Source organism: Aotus nancymaae, unplaced genomic scaffold (genome assembly GCF_030222135.1).
Source record: "Aotus nancymaae isolate 86718 unplaced genomic scaffold, 86718_ANA_hifiasm-v0.15.2.pri h1tg000008l, whole genome shotgun sequence".
Classification (NCBI taxonomy): Eukaryota; Metazoa; Chordata; class Mammalia; order Primates; family Aotidae; genus Aotus; species Aotus nancymaae.
Genome location: NW_026988419.1, coordinates 36,534,358 through 36,561,599, shown reverse-complemented (window position 1 = coordinate 36,561,599; position 27,242 = coordinate 36,534,358). Strand labels below are relative to the sequence as shown.

Genomic DNA, 27,242 nt, shown 5'->3' with positions numbered 1-27,242 from the left:
GGCTCAATCGATTCATCCTCCTTGGCCTCCCAAAGTGCTGGGATTACAGGCATGAGCTACCGCGCCCACATTTGTTTGGACTTCAAATCAGTGGTTTTCCATTGTTGCCGCTGGATCCCCCCGCCCTCGGCTGGCTTCTAGCTCAAGGTGGTTTCTGGGCAGCCTGTCTCCGTGTTAATCTGTTTTCCCCTTTCATCCTAGAAGGGCACTTTGATCCCCACCTCCTTTTCTAGTTCCTGTGTTGAGGGATTTTTTACACTTGAGGTCCTTTCTTATCTCCAGTTATGGGACTAATAATCTCTCCCCACTAGTCAGCTCCCCTTTTTGTTCCTCTGAGTCACCCAATTCTATATAATCAGCCCGTGTTCACCCTGCCTGCAGCCCTTTTGAAAAGAAGGAAGAAGGAAGAGAAGGGAGTGGAAGGAGATGAGGGGAGCCGCAGCAGGATGGAGGAGGAGGGAGGGAGGGGAGGAAGGAGGGAAGTGGAGGGGAGATGGGAGAGGGCGGAAGGGAAGGGAGTAGGGAGCTGGGGCTGCCTCTTCTTCCAGGTCGTTTTACATTCTGAAGTAGATATCACGGCAACAGCTCTGCCTGATGAATCGTGGCGGAAAACAAAACCTCACGCCGGTAGGGTGTGCACGCTCCATCTGCTCACTGCTGAGTGATGGTCCCTCTGCCCCGCGGTCCCCAAACCACAGCCCGCGCTTTCTCTGCCTTCCCAGGCGCCCTCGTGCCTGGGCCAGGTGTGACTGGGCTCCCTGGGAGCCCTTTCCTAGGCCATGCCGGGCCTCCCCTGCCCCTCCTCGCCCAGCGGACTGAGTGGGGGCCCATGTGGGCAGGAAATGTGGCCCCCACACGGGGTGGGGCCCGGCCTGGACGGAAGCACAGGAAGCACCCCTGTGCGCACCAATACCAGGCTGCTTTAGAATGCTGTGGTCCCACAGGGGCAGGGAAGCAAACCTGTGAAGGTAACCCCGGGGTAAGCTGCTTTCCGTCAGGCTGTTGAATGGAAACCAAAGCCTTACAACAGGCATGGCTTCCCACTTAGGGAGTAAGATGAGAGCAACTGTGGTTAAAATTCCAAACGCGACCTCTCGCCTCTCTAACAATGAGAAGGCCGCAAAGTGCATTGCGTTTGCCGCATTATGGATGTGGAGAGACAAGGGAATAGATGCCGCTATGTGAGGTTGATAAAGGCTCTCCTAAGAGCTGCATTTTGCAGATCTTTTATTTGCTCGCCAGCCATGAGAGATGCTAATTTAACAATGACACATTTTTTTCAGGGACAATACGTACACATTAGAATTAGCTTGCATTCATCAACAGCACTCAAATGAACTACAAGAATAATGCACACATTTTGTAGACCATTGCATTCAGCTCATTCTCAGCAACAGTCCATTTATGTATCTCGGGAGGAAATTCTGTGGATTGGAGTACAGGTAATACGTGGTTACTATGGTTGCTGCTGCTGCTATGTTTTTTGTTCTTACAATTACACTAAATCTGCTACAAATAGGCAAGAAGTTTAATGTATGGATAAAAGGAAATGACCAGCAAAGGACTGACAGCTAAATACTACAGATGGCAGGTTCATGAAGATGGAAAAACAGCATATTTTGACTGGTTCCTCTTTCTGTAGCAATTTAATACTACAAATAGTCATAATCATAATAGTTCAAGTGACATTTGATTTTTGGCTAAACATAAGAAGATAAAAATTATCTAACTTCATATCACCTTCAGCAAAACAGTTTCTACAGTTGAGCTTTTTGTTTGTTTGTTTTGTACAGTAGCTTTCTGAACTTAGCTAATAGGCCTCAAGTAAGTTTTTTTTTTTTTTTTTTTAAGACAGAGTCTCGCTCTGTTGCCCACGCTGAAGTGCAGTGGTGTAATCTCGGCTTACTGCAACCACCGCCTCCTGGGTGCAAGCGATTCTTCTGCCTCAGCCTCCCAAGTAGCTGGGACTACAGATGTGTGCTACCATGCCCAGCTAATTTTTGTATTTTTAGTAGAGATGGGGTTTCGCCTTGTCGGCCAGGCTGGTCTCGAAATCCTGACCTCAGGTGATCCACCCACCTCGGCCTTCCAAAGTGCTGGGAACGTAAATTTACCAGCCCCTCAAGTAAATTTACATTCCCCTGAAGTTTGTAGCCAAACTTAAATTCTCATTGACTTCCTACACACTACATTTATTTTTTTTCCAAATTGCCTTCTAGCAAAAAGATGCTAACATCTTTAGCTCTGCTGTCAAGTCCAGCTTTGTCTCAGACTAGCTCAGCCTCTCCCTGGCTATGAGTGACAACCATTTTTCACACAACTCAAAGACTACAACTGTCAGTGCAACTACTGTGCCAAAACCTCTAATACTCATCCTGGCTTTTGCTCCTCGAGGATTTGAAACTCAAAATATAAACTCTCAAGAGAGTTGAAAAATGTTTTGGTTAAGCAGATCCTCAAAGCACAGGCTAAAGCTTCTGCACAGTAGACATTTTGTGAACCGTCCAGTGACAGTCTCTTTTTAATGAATGACAGGAGGAAAATCCAAGTTGAGTGAGTCTTCTTGACCACTAGGGGGCTTCATTGGACCACAACCCATATCACACCGCCAAATGAGTGACAACAATTGTTCTTCACTGTTTACCTATTTATAAGGGCGATTTTCCACAATCAAAGTAGGCCCTTTGTACGTGAGGAATTATATAATAATGGAAACAGGATGATTCTCTTAATAATAGGCAACTAATCTTTAAAAAAGAAGGACAAAATTTGAATTTTATAATAATACCAAGAATGGCTGGGGAGAAAAAGACTAAACGGGATGAGAAATAAGAATTTATAATTCAACCACACCAACCATTACTAACCTAATGGCTAACTTCTTTTTCCAGCAACAATCATTTCCAGGTAAGTAGACAACAATCAGGTTTTTTCAATCTCTGTATTGTTTTTCTTCAGTGGCTTGGAAATTCAGGGATGTAGATGGAAATAGTTCTACAAGGTCTATCATTCTGGGAAAATTTTCCCAAGTAACAAGGATCATAAAATCTTTTGAAAAACTATCTTCACTTATTTGCTTCCTTAATACACCCATTTCACCATGTAAGACAGTTATTTCTCTTTATAAGTTGTTACCTACTACCCTAATCAATGGCTGATATCATTGGATTTCCTGAGTCCAAAGGTATCTATGCCTTAGCTGAGCTAGACTCTTCCATATTATCTTTATGTCTGTGTATATATCTAGAAGTGTCTTGACACAGTTTTTCATGGGCATGGGAGAAAAATCCCAGAAAAGGCAAATGATTTTCTTTTTGATATATATGTGTACTTTTAAAGTGTCTTGATTTTTACATCCATATGAAAAAAAGCTAAGAAACATCATTTGGGCTGGCAGAACGATGTGCCGATTAGATTGCTGCCTTATGATTCCTTATAAGAAATAGCCCTGCTGTTTGATTTTGATGTGTTTTGTTCTATGTAACTTATTCTGAAGATTGCATTGCACCTTGCCCTTTGTTCAGAATGTTTTGTGGTAGCTTTTAGCCAAAGGTTCTGAACTCCCCTTTGAGTTAAGAAGGCCAGAGCACCAGAAGCAGAGAATACCAATCATCTCCAAGAGGACAGCAAGTCAAAAGCATTTTGGAATTGGGGAAGTATGTCCAATGTGGAAAGAAAATTGATATCTTAAAACCTGGGATGAAAGAAGATGCTACTTACCCCTTCTATCAAAACTTACCAAACAAGCCACAAAACCAGGGTAACCAGGTCCTTGATAAGACCTACCTGAGGCATGAAGTGGGGTTCTTTTGGTTACATTGTCTTTCACAAAGATGGATGCGCCCTGATTGATAAGTGCTTCCACACATTCTGTGTGTCCTTTAAAGGCAGCCAGATCCAGAGCAGTGCGGCCTTTCTCATCCCTGATGTCCAGGTCCACCAGCGACTGCAGAAGGACTTCCAAGGCTTGATGATGGCCATTGTAGGCCTGCAAAGAAGAAACCAACAGCTTCCATGCTTGCTCGCTCACCTCAAATCCCGCCACAATCCACAGGAGGGGCTGGACTTACTGGGCCACAAATAGAGACCACTCCCAAGAGCACATCAGAAAAACACTTGGGATAATTATTAAAACACAGGCAAGCTGGAGAGTTAGACTGAAACACTATAATGCACAAACTTCACAGTTCCATATGAATTTCTTCGTGTTCTTTCTCTTTTGTCACATAATTTGCTCCAAAGGCACTAAATGTATTAATGTATTCTTAGATTTATATCTATTGATCATCTAATATAAACTAACAGCTAAATGAATTACTGTATTCTTTTATCTGTCAGTTCAGTCCTAAACATATTGGTATAATCAGAATTTTTTTTCCTGGAGTCTTTTCTGTTAACAAACCTGGAGAAAAAAAATTGCTAAAATCATCGTGGACTTTGAGATACAACAGAGGCATGTAGACATTCTGTTATAGGCCAACTCTACTAATTTCTAACTGTGTGACCTTAGGTGAGTTTCTTTCTTTCTTTCTTTCTTTTTTTTTGAGATGAAGTCTCGCTCTGTCATCCAGGCTAGAGTGCAGTGGAGCGATCTCAGCTCACTGCAGCCTCCGCCTCCTAGGTTCAAGCAATTCTCTGCCTCAGCCTCCTGAGTAGCTGGGATTATAGGTACTTGCCACCATGCCTGACTAATTTTTGTATTTTTAGTATAGATGGGGCTTCACCGTCTTGGCTAGGTTGGTCTTGAACTGACCTACCACCTTCCTTGGCCTCCCAAAGTGCTGGGATTACAGGCGTGAGCCACCGCACCCAGCCAGGTGAGTTTCTTAATTTCACTTAGAGTTTGTGTCTTCATTTATAAGATGAGATCAATCAAAGCTGCCTCCCAACGTTGCTGTAAAGATGAAACTGCATAGGCTTTGCATATTATCTTGCATATAGCTAGTGCTTCTTTTCTCCTTTATTTTTTCCCTTGATTATAATGAAAAACATTACATTATAGAAACAATTATGGAAATATATTCCATGTAGCAGCACCAAGTTCAGACCTTTTGTGAGGTCCTATGCTATGTTACGATTAAGAGGCTTGTCAGTTCTCACGCCTGTAATCCCAGCACTTTGGGAGGCTGAGGCGGGTGGATTACTTGAGTTCAGGCATTTGAGACCAGCCTTTCCAATATGGTAAAACCTCGTCTCTACTAAAAATACAAAAATTAGATGGGCATGGTGGCGGGTGCCTGTAATCCCAGTTACTTGGAGGCTGAGGCAGGAGAATCGCTTGAACCCAAGATGGAGGTTGCAGTGAGCTGATATCACACCGCTGCACTCCAGCCTGAGTGACAGGATGAGACTCTGTCTCAAAAAAAAAAAAAAAAAAAAAGGCTTTATACCACCAAAAAGCAAAACTGAAAGTCTGAAAGATAATTTTTATTGAGTCTATAAGTTAAAACATGTATTACCCACCCTCCCCACCTCTTTACACATGCAAAGCACACTGAAAATAAGAGAAGGGAGCTAAGGTTATACGGGGTGAAAATGGGGATGGGGGCATGGTCAAGAGCAGTTGAGAAAACTGTTTATTGAGGCCTGACTCTGAAACTAAAGATGATAGTTTAAGAGAACATTTTGAGAAATGGGACACACTCACAGGCTGTGTGGTAATGAAAGACCCCCAAACAAGGTGTTCCAGGGGCTTTGGTTCTATGACTGACTCTTGTATTGAAGAGGTAGATGCTCAACCATATAGAGTTAAGGAGCATGTAGTGGAACCAGAGAGCTGTTTCTAGGGAGGATTCTGCAAAGCCTGCTGCCCATCTAACAGTGAAGGAAATTTTTGTTGGTGGTTATTCAAGAAGATATAGAGGAATAGAATTTGAGAGATGACTTAAAAAAGTATGGCAAGATTGCAACCACAGAAGCTATGGAAGACAAGCAGAATGTAAAAAAGAGAGGATTTGGCTTTTGTAACTTTTGATAATCATGCTACAGTTGATAAAACTGTAATTCGGAAATACCATAATATTAATGGGCATAACTGTGAAGTGAAAAAGGCCCACTAGAAGAGAGATGCGGTCTGCTGGATTGCAAAGAGCTTATAGAGGTGGATCTGGCAATTTTATGGGTGGTGGAGGAAACTTTGGAGGTGGAGGAAGTAATTTTGGCTTTAGTAGAAACTTTGGTGGAAGAAGAGGGCTATCTAAGGTAGTGGAGGTGGTGGCAGCAGAGATAGTTATGGAGGAGGTGATGGTGGATGTAATGGATTTGGAGGTGATAGTGGCACCTATGATGGTGGTCCTGGTTCTAGTGATAGAGGGGGCTACAGTGGTGGTGGACCGGGATATGGAAATCAAGGTGGTGGATATGGTGGTGGAGGACATGATGGTTTCAATGAAGGAAGAAACTTTGGCGGTGGTAACTGTGGTGGTGGCGGGAACAATAATGATTCTGGAAATTATAGTGGACAACAGCAATCAAATTTTGGATTCATGAAAGGGAGTAGTTTTGGTGGAAGCAGCTCAGGTAGTCCCTATGGTGGTGGTTATGGATCTGAGGGAGGAAGTAGTGGATAAGGTAGCAGAAGTTTCTAAAATCAGCAGAAAGGGGCTACAGTTTTTAGCAGGAGAGAGAGCGAGGAGTTGTCAGGAGAGCTGCAGGTTACTTTGAGACAATCATCCTAAATGCATTAGAGGAATGGTAAAAATCTGCCACAGAAGGAACGATCATCCACAGTCAGAAAAGATACTGCAGCTTAAACAGGAAACCCTTCTTGTGCAGGACTGCCACTGCCACAGTTTGCAAAAAGTGTAGCTATTAATTAATGCAATGTAGTGCCATTTAGATGTATGTTCCTGAAGTCTTTCATCTGTTGTAGCTGTATCTTTTCCTTCTCATTACATCAGGTATGTTGTCCTGTAAACTGGGGTAGTGGTACGAGGAATAAAATATTAAGGTATTTTTAACTTTCAATATTTGTGTAATTCAGTTTTTCTACATTTTAGTATAAAAACTTGAACAAAATGTAGTTTTGAAGGTGTTTCCTTGTGAGTTAACAAGAAGATCACTACTAATTACTATTTTGTATGAATTTTGTTAAAGTGAACTGTAAAGAACAACTGTGACTTACGGTTTAAAGGGAATCTACTCTCCCCATTTCCAAACCATGATCTGAAGGGGCATTGACAAGTGGAGAGAATAGATATTTGTATGTTTGCAATGTGTGCTTTAGATATAGGACTGGGTGTTTAAATTAGCATATTTGTGAATTTAATAGCATTAAGAACACCTTCAAATGAAAAACAAAAACTCAGAATTAAAAAAAACAAAAGAGAGAGGAAAAGCCTGACTCCAGTGTCTTCAGCAATCAAAGTCTCCTCTTATGTCACCTGTGCTTTTTATTTTTCTACTGCAGCTATTACTCAAGACATAATTTGTTAGAAAAAAGGCTCAGCACAGACAAAAGACTTATTTCCTTAGATATAAAGAACTCTTGGAAACCATTTTTAAAAACTAGGAAAATATGCAAAAGGCATGAAAAGGCAGTTCACAGAAAAAGAAATATAAAAGGTCAATAAATACGTGAAGAAATATGTAAATTTTTAAAGTACCATTTTTCAACTACCAGATTGGCAATGATTAAAGTTTTGTCATGCCCAGTATTAGGTAAGACACTGAAAAAAGCAATCATATTCTCTGTTGGTGAGAGTATAGATTGGTGTGACATTTGCAGAGGGTGGTTTAACAAAATCTATCAAATTTTTTAAAAAGAGAAACGAAGTTGCAAACAGTACTTAAAGTATGACCTTATTTATATACAAAGCAAATATATAATATATACATAAACATGCATATATATACTTCTATATTCATAAAAGATTTGTAGAAAGATACAAAAGAAGTATCAATGATAGTTATTGCTAGAACCAGGAGGTGGAGTAATAAATGCATGGACTTATTTTACCGTACCTTTTAAAATATGGTTTGAATGTTTCTTCCTATGTGTTAACAATGACAATAACAAAAACTAGATTGGAAGGGAGACATAGGAATTAAGAGTCCTGATACATTAAAAAAAAATTTTCTCATTACATTATTTTTGTGAACGATTTTTGGTCATTATGTTACATATTAAACCTACATATCATTTATAACATGTAGTATAACAACTCATGCTGATGAATCCCAAATTCATATCCCAGTCCCTTCCCCTTTGACTTCTCAACTTGTATGTCCAGTTGCCTATTGATGGTCCCACTTGAATGTCTAATAGGCATCATCTCAAACCAAAATTTCCTTCCCAAAACTTGCTCCATCTGCAGCCTTTACCATCTCAGTAAATGGCAACTTCATTCTTCTAGTTGTTCAGGCCCCAAACCTTACAGCTGTCTTTGTCTTCCCTCCTATTAAACCCAGAGCTATAGCCCTGAACAAGGAAGGGGTTAGGGATAATAGGGCCAGTAGGTGCTGAAAAATAGCCCTTCCCCTCCTTGCTGCCCTAGTACAGGGAAGTGTCTGCTGAAAGCAAGGGACACATTTACTAACTCCCATGGAGGTGTCATTAGGTTCTCAGGTATCCGCCAGGAATCTGGCCTAATTCTCACCAAGTGCTGTGTCAATGCCACTTTCAGGGCACCATCATCTCTATTCTTTTTTTTAAAATACATCCAGAATCTGTCCACTTCTCACTGTATCATCAACCTGTTTTGCCAGGATTACACCAAAAGCTTCCCTTCCTATCCTTGTCCCCCTGCAATCTGTTATTAATGCAACCATTAGGTGAAATCTTTTAAACCCAAGTTGGATCACATTACTCCTTGCTTAAAAAACTAGCCTATGACGTCTTCCTTCACTGATACCAACATCCAAAACTTTCCACGACCAATCAGGCCCCCAGAATCTGGCCTCCTGCTATCCTCACTTCAGTATGTCTCCTCACTCACTCTGTTCCAGCTGCAACATCCTCCTGCTATAGTTAAACAACTGTATATCCCCCTCTGGGCCACTGCATCTGTGCTTTCTGCCCTCTCTGTGTGGAAAGCTCTTCCAGTAATTCTGCTCAAATATCACCTAATCAGGGGGGCGTCCCAGAGCAGCCCATGTAAAATATAAAATAGGTTCTGCCCTCCACTTCACACGTATTCCCAGACACTCTCCACCCCACTTATCCTGCTCTCTTCTGCTTCATAGCACAAAACAGATATCAATGGGTATCTATTGATTTGCTTATTGTCTATGATTGAAGTGACTTGATGTGGGTTGTTCCTGCTCTATTCTAGAATCATGCCTGTACACAGTAGACACTCAATACTTATTTAATGAATAAAAGAATGAATATAATGACTACTATATTTATTACTATTTGTGGTAGAGATATATTTTTTAAATAGCAATTATTTTTTGAGGGCTTTTTATGTTCTGGGCACTATTTTGAACATTTTAGCATAAATCCCAAACATCCTTTCTTATAGATGAAAACCCAAAACAAGTAATGTTAATTAACTTGCCCAAGATCACTTAGTAAGTGACAAAGTCAGGATTCTGAACCCAGAATCTGTCACTATTAAAACTCATGCTTTTACGCACCATCTTACAACTTTCCCCAGTAATTCCATTTAGTTGACTTCCAAACAAAACACTCTTGTCTCTATGTGGAGTAGAGACTAAATAATGGTGACAAGAGTTGAATAACAAATATTGAATCAGAAACCTAAACCTTTCTATAGAAGGCGCAACACAGAAATGCACTGGCTTGAGCGGCGCTATGAAGCAAGAAGGTATGCTTCTGGGCCTGACCTTTAGACTCTTGCTCTTTTACTATACACACTGCCTGGCATGAGACAGGAGAGCACATTTCTAAAATAAATTGCTAATAGATATGTCTAACTTTCTGATCTGTTCTTGTTATGCAAACCACAGCTGCACAGGATAGTAAGCCTCTATTCTAACATAAAATCTGAAGCAATAGCTAAATTTGATGAGCACTTGCTGTGTGTCAGGCAATACTGGGTATGCATTGCCTCATTGAATTCTCAAAACAACCCATGCTTTGGCTGCTCCTGTTACTCCCATTTTGCCCAGGATGACACAGAAGGGCAGAGATGATACCCAGCTCTCTCATGGTTACACAGCCTAATGTGGAGGAACTGGGTTTCAAAGGTGGACCAGACTGATTCCCAGAGCCCAAGTGGTGAGGCTTTTCACTAGTGAATATGGAAAGGGTGCACCATGGCCATAAGGTATATGTTTCCTTAACGTTTTATTATAGGAAATTCCAAACATAAACAAAGAATAGAGAATAGTATAATGAATTGCTGTATACCTTTCCTGCAGTTTCGGTCAGGGCATAGGCAATTTTTTTTTAAGCCAGAATCTCACTCTGTCACCCAGACTGGAGTGCAACGGCACCATCTCAGCTCACCTCAGCCTCCACCTCCCGAAGTGATTCTCCTGCTTCAGCCTCCCCAGTAGATGGGATTACAGATGCACACTACCATGCCCATATATATATATATATATATATTTTTTTTTTCGTAGAGATGGGGTTTCACCATGTTGGCCAGACTGGTCTGAAACTTCTAGCCTCAAGTGATCTGCCTGCCTTGCCCTCCTAAAGTTCTGGGATTACAGGCGTGAGCCACCACGCCTGGCTGCACAGGTGATTTTAAGTCAACTCAGGAGCACTTCGTGTAAAGCTTGAGATAAGAGGAGGGCCTACATCAGTGTGCACATCGGGCTGCAACACTTGACCCCAGGCTTGAGTCTGTCACTTAAACTTGGACTTAACTTGCTTAAGTTAAAGAGATCCAACACTAAAATAAAATGGAGTGAACCCTGCTGGAAATTAGAAAAGCTTTAAAATTTCAACCCATACTTTCTTCTATACCAGTCATTTAAAAACACTCTTTTAGACAGAATGATGGAGAGGCCAGACTTACCTATAACAGGGGTGTCCAATCTTTTGGCTTCCCTGGCCACACTGGAAGAATTGTCTTGGGCCACACATAAAATACACTAACACTAATGATAGCTGATGAGCTAAAAAAAAGAACCTCATCATGTTTTAAGAAAGTTTACAAATTTGTGTTAGGCCACATTCAAAGCCATCCTGGGCCACATGCGGCACTTGGGCCAGGGGTTGGACAAGTGTGATCTGTAGTTTGCCTTGTTTCTTTAATCTAATTTGTAGCTCCTGAATTTTACTATGCATAAAGTATAGCCTTCACTAGAAGTATTAAACATTTTAAATTGTTTTAAGCAATACCTTTAAAAAACCTTATTAGGTAACAAATATTTCTTAAACATGATTAATTTCTCTAGACCTTGTAAGATAGGAACTAAAGACAATGAGGAGAAAGAATTGGGATCTCAACAGAGTCCATGAGAACAATGGATCTGTCTGGAAATCTTGACAGCTGGAGCCTTTCATTTGCATAACATTGTTTCTTAATTTTTTCAAGGAGATGAAATGCTTATGAAATTCATTGGGCCAATAACCCTGGAGATTTGAGTCATTCAGCCAGAAAATAGTAACTCAAGGCAGGTTGGGTTTCTTGTGGCAGTCAAGGTTTGGGGGGCATCTGGTTCCATTACACTGCTAGAGTTCTTCCACCTAAGAAATTATGTGCCTTGGGTTTTATCAAGTTAATTGCTACTGAGGCCCCTAGAGAGGGTAATGGGCATACTTGCAGGGTCCTTGAAGCAAATAATTTTCTAAAGTGTTAGTTTTTAGAGAGAAAGAAGAAAATAATTTTAGAAGGAATCCACCGTCATCACTCTGGTCAAAGTCATGGGCATCATCTGTAGCCTGGTTGGCCTTGCTTCTGCTTTTGTTCCCTTGCAATTTTGACTCAGCAGAGAAACCAAAGAGACCCTTTTGAAACAAAAGTCATACCATGTCAATCTGTTTCCTCAAAACCCTCCTAATAGTTTCCTATTTTGTTCAGAGTGGAAGTCCCCGTGAGAACCTGGCTCCCTCCACAACATGTGAGGCATCACCCCCAGCTACTCTCTCCTCTCCACTCTGCTCCAGCCACAGTGGCTTCTTTCCTGTTCTGTGGACATGCCAAGCATGTGCTCCCCCAGCAACTTTGCACTTCTGCCCAAAACACTCCTCTATCAGATATCAACATGCGTAGCTCTTAAGGTCTCTGTACAAATATGAGATTCTATGCTACGTAAAGTAGCACCCTGCCAGGTGCAGCAGCTCATGCCTGCAATCCCAGCTCCTCAGGAGGTTCAGACAGGAGGATCACTGGAACCCTGGAGTTTGAGACCAGCCTGGGCAATGTAGTGAGACTCCACCTCTTAAATAAATAAATAAATAAATAAGCACCTTGTTTGCCACTTCAACACTTTCCATCTCCCTGATCCCATTTTACTTTCTCTGTAGCACCTGCAGCACTTATTACCATCTGTCATGTGAGATATTTCCTTGCCTGTTGTCTCCCTAGACTGGATACTCTACAAGGGCAGAGGTGGGGTTTTGTTCACTGCATCTCCAGCTACTCAAACAGTGCTTGGCACTACTCACAGTCAGCGTATGTTGGATGAAAGGATGATGTTAATAATGATGTTATATGATGTTAGTAATGACGATGAAGAAGCTAGCTCATGGCACATATGTGCCAGGCACTGTTCTAATTGTGTTACATCCATTAACTCATGCCATCTCTACAATGGCCCTATATTGAAGTACTGCTATTCGCATATCATGGGTAGGGACACTGAGACATAAGGGGTGAGGTATTTGGTTAAGATCACACAATAAACAATTAAATAAATTAACAAGTTGGAAAGGGTCTTTGAGATGCTTAACTAACAGCTTTCCTTTAACTTACAGGTGGGGAAACCATGTCCAGGTGAGTTGCTAGTGAAAAGAATGGCAGCTGGGACCTCCACTTGATGTATCTTTCCTGGGCCTCTGTCAGCTGCAGAACCACCAAAGCCCACCTCTTTTAAATGCTATCACCACCCTGTCTTTATACAGCCAGCAACCCATAGAGTTTAGCAGAGTATACAGTAAGCACTCAACAAATACACTGTGGAAAAAAAAAAAGAATGAGAGATGATAGAGTTTTTGGAAGCCAAGAAACTCTTCTCAGATTAGTAGCAGGCTTGGCAATGCAGTCAAACCCACTTTTCCAGGGCCTGAGACTTCTATCTGAGATAACCCTCCACAAAGTACTCTCCAGGGGCCTTAGTGCTATGTTTGTGAGTGCTCAGCATTGGGGTAACTTCCCCAGGCACAGTAGATGGTTGAGCAGGGATTCTAGCAAGCAACCTGTACTAAGGGCCAACTGGCATGCAGCTTTATATGTGAAAATATTCCACTATTCACGCACCTTTTCCACAGTAAGTCCATCTCTGGGAACAAAGACTGATGCACAGTTTACCCTGATTTCACTGGACTCAAAATGCATGTGTGTATGAGTGTGTAGGGGGTGTGTTGGTGGGTGTCAGAGGATGTGTGAGTGGGTATCAGCAGGTGTGCAGTATGTGGGGAGACAGGAAGTGAAGGGAGGGCTCCACACTTACAATCGGCTCTGGATACTCCCAATCCTTGTGTGATGGCCTTGTCCCCTCTCTCCTTGCCTGAACTCCTCTGTATGTCGATTAATAAAACACTCCTCTCTTCTCCCCAAAATCTCCATGTCAGTTTTTCATCAGAACGACACTGAAGAAGTGCTTATGTACATATGGTATTAAGTGAAATGTCACAACTACAGTTAAACAAAGAAACCCAGCCCCTTCCCATTCTTCCTGGTGTCCTGCCCCTGGGTTTTACTAAGCAAAGAAGCATCCCAACACCATCTTTGTGGCCTTGAACCAAGTGCTCAAAATTCAGCAGCACCAAGGGCCATGTGAGCGTATCGGGCAGGTGAGCCGGCTGTTGCTGGGTGTGGCTGCCAGTCAGCAGGATTTCTAGGGAGCAGCTGCTGATGGCCAACTCTTATGAGGTCACAATGTGAGACAGACTGGTGGGTGCACTTCCCACCATGGTCGCTCCCATGAAGAGTTTGGGGATCATCACTCTGAGCTGTTGCATTTGCCTTCAATTAGTGGGATGTGGAGAGGAAGCTTTACTGGTGATAAAATAACTCTTCTTCCCTCCCCTCCCAGATCTCACCCAGTACAAGAATGAGAGCCTCAGACTTCCTTGGAGACCCTGTTTTCAAGTCCAGGCAGAAGGTCACAGCTGCAGCTCTGCATGTGCTCATCTTGCACTCCTAAGTTTATGTTTAAACATCCTGCCAGTTTTTAACTGTGGGATTCAATTAGCCATAGGTTCACCACTTGCATATTGTTATCTCTAATCAAGTCTCTTAAACTGAAGTGTATCCTTTGAATTTTAAAGACTTAAACTTTATAACAAGAATTTATTAGGAACACTGTGGTAAGAGCTTTAGGTGCATTATCTCTTTTCATTTGCCCTCATTTTACAGATGGGAAACTGAGGCTCAAGACAGGGAAGTCTGAGATCACCAGCAGATGAAGCCGGGACTAGAAGGTGAGGCGGTCTCTCTCCACAGCCTGCGCCTTCAACCATGGACTACTTTCATTATCACTCATCACTGCGTTACTATGCTTACATTTTAAGAGCAGTCTAGTTTTAAGAATGCTTAGGTTCTTTGTGTAACAGATGAAGCCGCCCATGGCATCTCACTTACAGCTAAGTGGAGTGGACTCTTGGTAGCACCAGAATCTGATTCTTCAAATCCACTGTTTGTTCTTTCCAAAAGCTGCGGAGACAAAAAGCAAACAACAGTGAGTGAGTCCAGATCTTGCAAAATGTTGTCATAAATGAGAAAACAGGTTTCAGAAACTTGGGAAGTTTTGTAATTATCAGTAATATAAAAATCTGATATAACATATCTAAAACAATATGCTAACAGAATATTTAAACTTCTAGATCACCTCAGCACTTGAATCCAGAAAAATAATTCATGTTATAGCCATGTTCTCTTAGAAAATTGATAATAATGAAAAAAAAAAAAGACCCAGTATTGATTCTATTATCAAACACACATTTACTGCAGATAGTGTGGATAGTGTTGGGAAAGATAAGGCTCCTGCTCTCATGAAGCTTACATTTTAGAAAAACAAAGCATAGATAAATAAATATACAAATAAGAAAACATTTGGAAGTGATTCATGCTGTAATGAGAATAAAATACAGGGATGTGATATGGAGTGACTGACAGGCTAGTTTATAGCAGATGGTCAGGCAAGGCCTTCTCCAAGGAAGTGACACTTCAAGTGAATCCTAAATAAGAAGAATAATTAAACCAGATAAAGGAGTGGCAGGAGAGTATTTGGGAAGAGGAAAAGTCAATGATATGCATCAAGAGAGGACAAACATGGTAAGATCAAGGAATGGAAAGACCAGTGTGACTAGGGCGTGGGGTTAGTGAGGGTGGCAGGAAAATGACATTCTCACAGACCCTTGGTGGGAGAACAAATTATTAAAACCTTTCTGGTTCCCTAGCAAGTAGATCCAGAGAGGGAAAAAACCTTCCCGGCAATTTGTGCATCTTTTGACTCTTGGGTTTCATTCCTAATAAATAATTAGATGAGTGCAGAATGGTGCATATGTAAGAAAACTGATTGATACAACAAATACTCAATGAATGATTACCATGTGCCCCGACACTGTTCCCTGTACTGATAATTCAATAATAAGCCAAATATTAAAAATCAATGCACTGATATTCCCATAATAAACCAAGTATTAAAAATCTATTTTCCTATTGTGGAAGGGACATACAATAAAAGAAAGAAGTTATATAATTTATTAGAAAGTGAAGCCAGGCACAGTGGCTCATGCCTGTAATCCCAGCACTTTGGGAGGCTGAGGCAGGAGGATCACGAGGTCAAGAGATCAAGACATCCTGGCTAACATGGTGAAACCCTGTCTCTACTAAAAATACAAAAATTAGCTGGGTATGGTGGTGCGTGCCTGTAATCCCAGCTACTCAGGAGGCTGAGGCAGGAGAATCGCTTGAACTAAGGAGCTGGTTGCAGTGGAGCCAAGATCACGCCACTGCACTCCAGCCTGGCAACAGAGCAAGACTCGCAAGCAAGCACGCAAGCACGCAAGAGCAAGGTGCTATGGCAGAGAAGGAAGGTTCAAAGAGCTCGAGGGGAGATTAGTTTGTAACTTTATATAGGGTGATTTGGGAAAGCCACACTGAGCAGGTGATGGCCAAATAAAGTCTTGAGGGAGATGAGGGAGGCTTGTGAATATCTGCGAGAAGAGCATTCTAAGCAGAGGGGTCAGCAGCTGCCAAGACGCTTAGACAGGTGTGCTTATAAGGAGGCTGGAGCCAAGTGAGCAAGGGTGAGAATGGCAGGACAGAAATGAGAGAGATGGTGGCTGTGGGCGTGGGGTGTCAAAGAGAGCCTTGTGGGTTGTTGTCAGAATTTTGACTTTTATCCCAAGTAAGGTGGAAATTCAGTGGAGTGTTCTAAGCAGAGGAGTGACATGATCTGTTAGGCTATAAGGAGACAAAGGTGGAGCACAGAGACCATTTAGGAGTTGGGGCAATAGTCCAAGAGAAAATAACAGTGGCTTGGACCAGCAAGAAGCAGTGGAGATGGGAGAAAAAGTTGGATTGAGGATATTTTTAGAGGTAAAATCAATGAATATAATAGCAAGAGAGAAGACAAGGTTGACGCCCAGTTTCTGTCCTAAGCGAATGGAAGGATAAAGGTACCATGACCCATTTGGGAGGCCGAGGAGGGTGGATCACGAGGTCAAGAGATCGAGACCATCCTGGTCAACATGGTGAAACCCCGTCTCTACTAAAAATACAAAAAATTAGCTGGGCATGGTGGTGCGTGCCTGTAATCCCAGCTACTCAGGAGGCTGAGGCAGGAGAACTGCCTGAACCCAGGAGGCGGAGGTTGCAGTGAGCCGAGATCGCGCCATTGCACTCCAGCCTGGGTAACAAGAGCAAAACTCTGTCTCAAAAAAAAAGGTACCATGACCTGAGATGAAGAAGGCTATGAGTGGGATATATTTAGTGAAAAGGAGCAGAAGTTCAGTTTTAGACCTGTGAAGTTTGAGATGTTTATAAAGTATCTAAAAGTACATCTTGGCAGGTGTGGTGGCTCACGTCTACCCAGCACTTTGGGAGACTGATGTGGGAGAATCACTTGAGCTCAGGAGTTCCAGACCAGGCTGGGCAAGATGGCGAAGCCCTGTCTTTACAAAAAATACAAAAATTAACCAAGTATGGCAGTGCACACCTGTAGTCCCAGCTGCTGAGGTGGAAGGATGGCTTGAGTCCAGAAGGTGGAGGCTGCAGTGAGCTGAGATTGTACCACTGCATTCCAGCCTGGGCAACAGAGCCAGAGCCTGTCTTAATGAAAAAATACATCTTATCCAGAAAGTTGCTGGATACATGGGTTGGAGTTCAGGGTATTTAAAGCCATAAGATTGGATGAGATGAACAAAGGAGTAAACAAAGAAGAGAGGGGGTCCCAGGACTAAGAGGCACCCACCACTAAGAGCTGAAGAGATGAGGAGGAACCAATAGGAAGACAGACTGAGCAGGGGAGCTAAAAGGAAAACGAGAAGAGCAGGAGGTTCTGGAACCAAGTGAAGAAGGTGTTTTATGAAGAGAATGAGCAGTCATGTCAAGTATCATGACAGATCAAGGAAAATAAGGCCTGAGAATTTTTTTTTTTTTAAAGAGACAGGGTCTCACTCTGTCACCCAGGCTGGAGTGCAGTGGTATGATATTAGCCCACTGCAGCTTCAACCTCCCAGGCCCAAGGGATTCTCCCACTCTGCCTTCCAAGTAACTGGGACTAATGCCTGGCTAATTTAAAAAAAAATTTTTTTTTTTTTAGAGACAGGGTCTCACTAAGTTGCCCAGGCTGGTCTCAAACTCTTGCACTCAAGCAATCCTGCCACGCTGGCCTCCCAAACTGCTGAGATTACACAGGTGTAAGCCAGGCCTGAGAACTGATCTCTGAGTTTAGCAATGTGAGGCCTGAGAACTGACCACTGTGATCACTGAGATTAGCAACATGAGGCCTGAGAACTGACCATTGTGTTTAGCAAAACAGAGGAGGCTATTAGTGACTCTGATAAGAGCCATTTATTAAGACATTGTTTATGTGAAAAAACAGAAAAAATAATAACTAGCAATAGTAATATGTTAAATAAATTATACTGGTATATATTACCCTTCCAGATAAATTATTCCCCTTTATCTTGCTTTGAAGCTCTTTTTTATTGTTTTAAATAGAGACAGGGTCTCACTCTGCCACCCTGGCTGGAGTGTGGTGGTGTGAGCATAGCTCATTGCAGCCTTGAACTCCTGGGCTCAAGCAATCCTCCCACCTTAGCCTCTGGAGTAGCTGGGACTACAGGCACAAGTCACCATATGCCTGACTCTTGAAGCTTTTCTTTCTATAGTGACACATCCAAAAAGAATACAAGTCCAGTATCCAAAGCCTTGATGTGAGCGATGATTGTCATCAATATCCAACTCCAGCTTCCTGACTGGGGGGCCTGGGCTGCCCTGCATCACAGAGGCTGGACAGCTAAACATCACATTTCCTAGATTCTCTTGAGCTAGAGCTCCAGATTGATGTCAGCTCTGCCAGTTAGATGCATAAACTTTTCTTTTTCTTCACTGCCTCTTTGATCAGATCCTTATCGAAAATAAGGTATCCAAAATTATTTGATCTTTATGCAATAAACACATTTAAAAGCTTATGCAGCAGGATTATTTTCCTCTGTGGCAGTTTTCTTTTCTGCTGACTTCTTTTAAGCTGCTGTTTTCTTGGTAGCTGCTGCCTATTTTCCCACCAGAGGTTTCTGCTGCTTCTTAACACCAACAGCCTTTTTTTCCTCTCTTTCCTACCACAGACTTCTTCCTGCAACCCCCTTCTCACCTGATTAAGCCTCTAGTGTTACTGCTGGTGCTGCTGCTGCTGCTGCTGCCTTATCCCCCAGTTTGTGATTCTTACCCTGGCAAAGAATGGTGTCCTGATACATGGTGTTTGCGTATGGGTTTAACTTCAAGATGATATTCAGATTTTTCAGTAGGTTCTTTGGGACCCTGCAATGAATCTGCTTGCCTGCTGCTTGAAGGGCTCTTTGGATCTCTAGTCTTTACAAGATTTTGCTAAGGTCTGTATTGCTTATCTTGTGCATGGAAAGATTATAGTTACTCTTGAGGGAAGCAGCTTTATACCTAGTGCCACATAATTCATCTAACTTCCAGAAAGCACTTTCAGCCCATTGCAGAAACATCCCACATGCCCACCAGGAGCAAGTTTCAAAATGTTCAGTTTGCTTACATTAAGCAGAGTAATTCCAGGGACGTTTCTGAAGGCCTTCATGATACCATTATCCTCATTATAGATGATGCAGGGTATCCTGTGTCAGATACGATGATGGGTTCTCATTTTGTCCTTGCCAGCTCTTATTTGCTGAGAGGCATAGACCTTTTTGATATCATTCCAGGTTTTAAGTTTCTTATGAAGCAAAACAGCCTCCTGGTTCTTCTTGTAGCCTTCAACTTTATCTTCAACCACCAAAGGAAGTTCAGGAATTTCCTCAATACAATGACCTTTAGACACGACCAGCATTGGTAAGGCTGAGGCAGCCACAATAGAGCAAATGGCATATCATTTTTGGGTTCCGTTCATTCTACAGTGCCAATGGCCTCAGGTTTTTGTTGGTGCAAACAAACAGCCTTCACAACCCATATTTCCAAAACCACCCTAGCCAGAACGGTGAGTCCCATGACTCAGACTCTGGGTATCGGGGCCACAGCTCTGTCAGCACCCTAAAACTTCTCTTCCTGCCATGCCATGTGCTCATCCCCTGAAAGCAGTAGACTCCAAAAAGGGAGAGTTCTCTGGCAAAAATGTCATTTTGCCTGCTGTGTTCAAGCTTCCCTTTTAACCAGATGTTGTGAACTTTGTTCACACCAACTTGTACAAAAACAACAAACAGCCCTACACTGCCCATGAATTAGCAGGTCATGAGAACAGTGCATGGCCTTTAGAAGACAGAGGTGAGGCAGAGAAAATCTGTGATTTCCAATGGTGAGCATAGTCATGAAGACTTTGTTTCTAAGCTTCTGGTATATAGGCCATGAGTTGAGTGAGGATACAGACGCAAGACACAGGGATGCAGGATGTTCATTTTTTCTGGCAGTATCAATCAAGCCAAAAAGCTGTGTGACTCTTGAGGCAATATTAGTGGGGGTGACAAGACTGTCCCCGAACAGCAGCTAGGGTGAAGTGTCTATGGAATCAGTCATTCCAGTGGCTGATTTCTGATTCCTTATCTTCCTGTTCATGGGACAGAGGCAGCCCCTGACAGTCCAGTTCATCAGTTCAGGCTTATTTCTGGAGGCCCACCTAAAGGCCACTCTTCTAGATCTTCCAATAATCTTGCAAACACTGATTTTTAAAAATCAAACTTTTTTTGCTTAAAATAACTAGAGTGGTTTCTGAGTCCTGCAAATGAATCCTGACTGATTCAAAAAGCAATACAAGTGTTTTTTAATTTTTATTATTATTTTTATTTTTGTAGAGATAGGATCTCACTATGTTGCCCAAGTTGGTCTCAAACTCTGGGCTCAAGCAATTCTTCTGCCTCAGCTTCCCAAAGTGCTGGGATTACAAGTGTGAGCCACCATACCCAGCTTATAATATTAATACAAGTGTGTATAGATGTTTTCCTAATGGGGATGGAGAAGGGGAAATTATAGCACCCAAAACACTGGAAAGCAAAACTTCCTAAAAATCCACTTTACCCATATTTTTCTCCCTGTAAGTCCCAAGCTTATCAAGCGGAAAACACATTTTAAAGCCATAGTGCTGAATGACACTATTTTCATTTTTTAAAAAAAGCCGGCCAGGTGAGTGCCTCATGCCTATAATCCCAACCCTTTGGGAGGCTGAAGCAGGTCAGGAGATCGAGACCAGGTCAAGAGATCGAGACCATCCTGGCCAACGTGGTGAAACCTTGTCTCTACTAAAATACAAAAAATTAGCCAGGCATGGTGATGTGCACCTGTAGTCACAGCTACTCGGGAGGCTGAGGCAGGGGAATCGCTTGAACCCGGGAGGCAGAGGTTGCACTGAGCTGAGACCGCACCATTGCACTCCAGCCTGGGTGACAGAGCAAGACTCTGTCTCAAAAAATAAATAAATAAATAAATAAAAATGCCGCATTGACATGACTATATATACGGGAAAACAAAAAGTCTAGATATAGAAATATATACCTTAAAAGATTTAACACAATATCCTAAAAGTGATGTTATAGAAGATTTTTATTTTCTTCGTTATATTTCCAGTGAATGTGTATTGTTCTGTTTGTGTGTGTTTTTTTGTTTTAAGAGACAGGGTCTTGCTACATGGCCTAGGATGGAGTGCAGAGCATAAGTGCAATAATAGCACAATAGAGTCCCAAACTCCTGGGCTAAAGCAATCATCTTGCCTCAGCCTCCTGGGTAGCTAGGACTATGAGGCAGACCACCACACCCAGCTATGTATTGTTTTGTAATCAGAAAAACACTAAAGCAATTTCTATTTGGAAAAATTAACCTTTCATTTAATTTAATAATGTCCACAGACTCTTAAATAGATTCAGAACTCCTTTCTAGTCAATACATGTGGAACAAAAAGCTATGATGTTAGGATTTTTTTTGGTAAATCAAATAACAATGTAAAAATTACCATCTAAAAGCATGCAATTTCAAATTTGCAAATAATACAATGCATATAATTATATTGGAAGTATGAGATACTTTGTGTTTGTTTCTTATTAGTATGAAAATAGAATCTGGAAATTAAACAATCTAGTATCTTAGAATAATGAGAATAAATTTAATTTTAACTTCAAAGCAAATAACTTTAAAACCAATCTCTGTTACATAGTTGAAATAAAAGTAGCCCTAACTGCTTGATAAGGCTAGAAAACAGCTGTTCTTTGCTTTGTTTTGCAATATTATCACCTGCAAGACTTCCTGGAATTGACAGTGTGTACCAACCCCAAATCCTGTCCTAGAATAAACTTTTAGTCAAAGGAACACGGAATCATTTCCCCCACTATCACAAATATGACAAACAGGGACTAGAAGACAATATACTATGACATTTTTGAGAGTGTTCCAGGACAATAGTTGTAAACCAGGTCATTATCAGAAGAGACATGATCGTGATCAGATTCTTGATTTAAATCCACTCTGGCTGCAGAGTGGAAAATGAACTACAGTGGTGCTGGGGGTGGGTACTGCTACCCTAGAAGAAGGAGGCGTGTTAGGATATTTCAACTGTGGGATTTCTAAATTGTGAATTAATAAGTCAGTGAGAACCCATGGTGGCCTGAACTACAGAAGAGGTTATAGAAATGGAAATGTCACTCTTTTATTCATTAATTCAATAATTATTTACTGATCCCTGTGCCAGGCACTGAGATTACAGGTCTAATGTGGTCCCTAAATAGAGCTTAGAGATATAGAGCTTATAGTTTAGAAGGTGGAATGGACACAACTCATTGACTGAACATTGGAGGGTGGGGAAAGAGGAGAGTCAAGGATGACTCCAAATTTTCTAGCTTTAGTAATGGAGTGGATGGTGATGCCTTCTTCATAAGAAACAAAGGGAAGAAGCAAGATCAATGCAGAGAGAGATGCATTGAGTTTTTGTTTTAATGCTGCTGGGACATTCAAGGGGAGGTGTCTAGTGGACAGCTGGATATAAGGTGTCAGGCTTTAGAAGAGAGATATGGGGTGGTTATGGATTTGGGAATCATCACCAATGGCTGACGCATGAAGCCTCCACAGTAAATGAGGCCACTGAGAGTGAATGTCTAATGAGAGATGGGAAAAGGCCTAAGATATAACCCTCAGGAACCTCAACTAGTTATAACCTTCTTGTAAGAATACTCCCATTTAATACACCTTCATGGTTATCATCAACATTTACAAAATCCATGCATTCACATGCTAGTTTTCATGCTGAACTACATTGATAAATCCAATGTGCATACCCAGTATGTCGCCATGGACTTCTATTGACACAATAAAATTTGCACTCATTCCAAGGACTCACTTGGTCCTGTGCCTTAAAAAAAAAACCTATTAAAATGTCTACCTTAATAATAAGACCTTCATCCGGACTACCTAATCTTATTTTTTATAATCTCCAAAACCCCCAAATTGCTTTTCTCAACTGATTAATCATTCACGAAGCTTCTACATAGAGTCCAGCACTGCTTGACCCCACTTCTTCCCCATACCCCCCACCTACCACCATCTGTTTGCCAGGACTCTGTTTGGGTGAAAATAATCACATTTGAGGTTGACATCTCAACCTCAAACTCCTACTGAGAAGTGAAGATGGGTGCCTGAAGAGAACATGAAGAAAAAGAAGGTGGTACAACCATGCAAGCCAACTTTTCAGCTGTCTTATCTGCAAAACGTGAACTCTCTTGTTCACTTGGGGGAATGGCTGAGATGCATAGTGGAGTCTTTGGTCCAGTAATATTATTGCATTTGAAGTTACAATAATCCATAGGGCAGTTTCTCAGTCTGGAGGCATTTCCACAGGATTGGAGGACTCACACAAACAGCATCTCAATGCTTTGGATTTAAAAGCAGCAAAAGCAATAGAAGGTTAAATTTAAGCCTCTTCTACAAAGTGAATCTGTGATAAGAAAATCAAGAACAAATAGGAACTCAGTGGTAAGCCAACTGGCTGCTGAGTTAACAAAACAGTAATCTTATCATCCAAATTTGTGAGGGAACACATAAATACAACATTTGAGCTGGAAACCCAGGCTTTATAAATAGCATAGACTATGACAGACTATGTGAAAACATGGCAGGGAAAAATCCAGGGGCCCCAAGAGAACTCAGGCTAATCTACACCAGTTTTAAAATGTAAGAAAATAGAAAGTATGACTCAGGCTGCAAAAAGAGAAAAGTCTAGCTGGTGTGTCTGAGGTAAGCCTCTCTCTCGTTGCTTCTGGTGAGATTCTAAACTACACACTGGTTTCCACAATTAGGAGGAATGGGAGAAGCTAGAAAACCAATCAGAAAATATCCATGGGAACCACATAAAGGAGGTTCTCTGATGAGAGGTTAAGAATGGATTTCTTTATCTTTTAGCAGTGAAGACTGAGAGGACATTTATGGATCTTCAAGTCTGTGAAGGGGTGGAAGCAGACCAGGGCCCCTGGAAAGTTGGCACCTCTGTCACTAATTCTCTTTCACATTTTGCTTTTCTATGCTGAAGAATGAAAAGCTGTTCAGGCAACCTCAGGGCCACTTCTAAGTCAACTGTGCAGCCAGTGCTGGTCAGGCTATGACCTGGCCTTGGCTCAGCCCAGAACGGGGAGCTGGGTCTGCAGAAGTTCCAGACCACCAGCCTGTGTCAATACCCTCTCTTCAGAGGATCCCAGGGGCCTGGTTTGAGCTTGGGAGATCCCATAGGTCTTTTGATCTCAGATGTGCCAAACCACGCTGGACCCCTATGGACCCCCCCGACCTTACTGCATATCCGCAAAGAACCTCAGGCTCAGCCCCAAATAAACTGTCATCTCCAAGGTGGCATATCTGTAGCAGCAGGGACCATCTCTTTTTCATGATTCCACTCACGTCCTTCACAGCTATTAGAAGAAGCTGTGTTGCTTGAAATTGTTATTAACAACAATTACCAGAAACTCAGTAGTTTCTAGAAATGTATGAATTAAATCTAATTTAATTTGTCTCTCCCCACTCCAATTCCATAAGCAAGGAACCATTAGCTTTCTATAGTTGTGTAAGTCAAGGTGTATGCAACTTTATTTAGAGACAGAGTCTCGCTCTGTCACCCAGGCTGGAGTGGAGTGGCACTATCTCAGCTCACTGCAACCTCCACCTCCCAGGTTCAAGTGATTCTCCTATCTCAGCCTCCTGAGTAGCTGGGATTATAGGCACCCACCACCATGCCTGGCTAATTTTTGTATTTTTAGTAGAGACAGGGTTTCACCATGTTGGTCAGGCTGGTCTTGAACTCCTAACCTCACATGATCCATCCATCTCAACCTCCCAAAGTGCTGGGATTCCAAGTGGTCTGTGCAACTTTAAAAGGTGATAACACAAATTAAGGAGGGTGCTACTGAAAGCTTAGCTACGTTAAGTTTCCATTTCTTCTTAGGAGTGGATTTTGATGACTCTGCTTATCTCTTCCCTCCAGGAAATCATCAGTTCCTGGTGATTTCCTTGCCAATTAAAAGGCAGAAGAGCCTGTAGTATGTGTAAGGAAAGTCTAATGAAATCCATGGTGAAGATAGATCTGAATGCAACATGCAAAATGCATGGCATTTAAAACTACCTTTCAAGAGCCCTAAAAATGTTCATATACTTTTGACCTAGTAACCATACTTCAGAGACTCTATCCTGATAAAGTTTTAAGCCCAAAGCCATTTAATAATGAGACAGTATGAACAACCTAAATTGCAGAATGGCTAAGTTATGGTTGATCTAATGATTAAATATTATTTAGCCATTAAAAATGTTTACCAAGAGTTTTTAATGGCATTGGGAAAGGATTATGTCATGATATGTTACAAAAAAAATCAGCATGCAGAATTACACATTCAATGTTACCTAACAGATGTAAAAAATAAAATACATGGATAAGGAAACTTGAAGGAAATACACCAAAACATTCACATGAGTGGAGGTGGTAAAACTATGGGTGTTTTAATTTCTTGTTTCTGCTTTTTTACATATTCTAAATTTCTGTAACAAATAAACATTACTAAAGAGTAAGATAAATTTCTACTGAAAAGTGAAATGGTTGAATCAGATGATTTCCAAGGTCCCTTTAGCTGTATTCTACACCATATCCATAAAAATGTAAGGGGTTGATGTTTTTATGACTAGTATAGCTTTATTAAAGCAATAATACCATTCTGGCCAGTATTACTGTTGGTTGAGTACATTACTTCATGGCCATTAAACTGCAAATTCCTTAGAGGCAGGGACTACCCATACTATGTAGTAGGGATTCAATAAATGTTTATAGAACTGAATTTACAATTCTCATCTCTGATAAAATAGACTTTGAAGTAACAAAGATCAAAAGAGACAAAGAAGGACATTACATAATGGTAAAAGGATCAATGCAACAAGAAGAGCTAACGATCCTAAATATATATGCACCTAATACAGGAGCACCGAGATACATAAGGCAAGTTCTTAAAGACTACAAAGAGACCTAGACTCTCACACAATAATAGTGGGAGACTTCAACACACCATTGTCAATATTAGACAGATCAACGAGACAGAAAATTAACAAGGATATCCAGGACTTGAACTCAGACCTGGAACAAGCAAACCTAATAGACATTTACAGAACTCTCCAGCCCAAATCCACAGAATATACATTCTTCTCAGCACCACATCACACTTACTCTAAAATTGACCACATAATTGGAAGTAAATCACTCCTCAGCAAATGCAAAAGAACGGAAACCGTAACAGTCTCTCAGACCACAGTGCAATCAAGTTAGAACTCAGAATTCAGAAGCCAACCCAAAACCGCACAGCCTCATGGAAAATGAACAACTTTCTCCTGAATGTTGACTGGATAAACAATGAAATGAAGGCAGAAATAAAGATGTTCTTCGAAACCAATGAGAACGAAGACACCACATACTAGAATCTCTGGGACACATTTAAAGCAGTCTCTAGAGGAAAATATATAGCAATAAGTGCACACATGAGAAGAAAGGAGAGATCTAAAATTGACACCCTATCGTCAAAATTGAAAGAGCTAGAGGAGAAAGATAAAAAAAACTCAAAACCTAGCAGAAGACAAGAAATAACTAAGATCAAAGCAGAATTGAAGGAGATAGAGACACGAAAAACCCTACAAAAAATCAATAAATCCAGGAGCTGGTTTTTTTAAAAGATCAACAACATAGACAGACCACTATCCAGACTAATAAAAAAGAAAAGAGAGAATAACCAAATAGATGCAATAAAAAATGATAAAGGGGATATCACCACAGATTCCACAGAAATTCAAACCATCATCAGAGATTATTACAAACAACTCTATGCACATAAACTAGAAAACCTGGAAGAAATGGATAAATTCCTGGACAGTTGCCTCTTCCCAAGCCTAAACCAGGAAGAAGTCGAAACCCTGAATAGACAAATAACGAGGTCTGAAGTCGAGGCAGCAATTAAGAGCCTACCACCAAAAAAAGCCCAG

At 41.5% G+C, this 27,242-nt stretch overlaps 1 protein-coding gene and 1 pseudogene across 5 annotated transcripts in view; both read right to left on the bottom strand.

Moving 5' to 3' along the window:
* Positions 1–27,242, bottom strand: part of ANKRD44 (ankyrin repeat domain 44) — a 348,906-nt gene that overhangs the window by 23,048 nt on the left and 298,616 nt on the right. For all 5 annotated transcript variants that reach the window (XM_021667764.2, XM_021667769.2, XM_021667768.2 and 2 more), the window contains exons 17-18: positions 14,664–14,735; positions 3,787–3,988 (exon numbers count right to left, since the gene is read on the bottom strand). In XM_021667764.2, the coding sequence (XP_021523439.1) occupies positions 3,787–3,988; positions 14,664–14,735 (274 nt within the window). The remainder of the gene's footprint in view (positions 1–3,786; positions 3,989–14,663; positions 14,736–27,242) is intronic.
* Positions 18,089–19,662, bottom strand: LOC105726788 (large ribosomal subunit protein uL4-like; annotated as a pseudogene).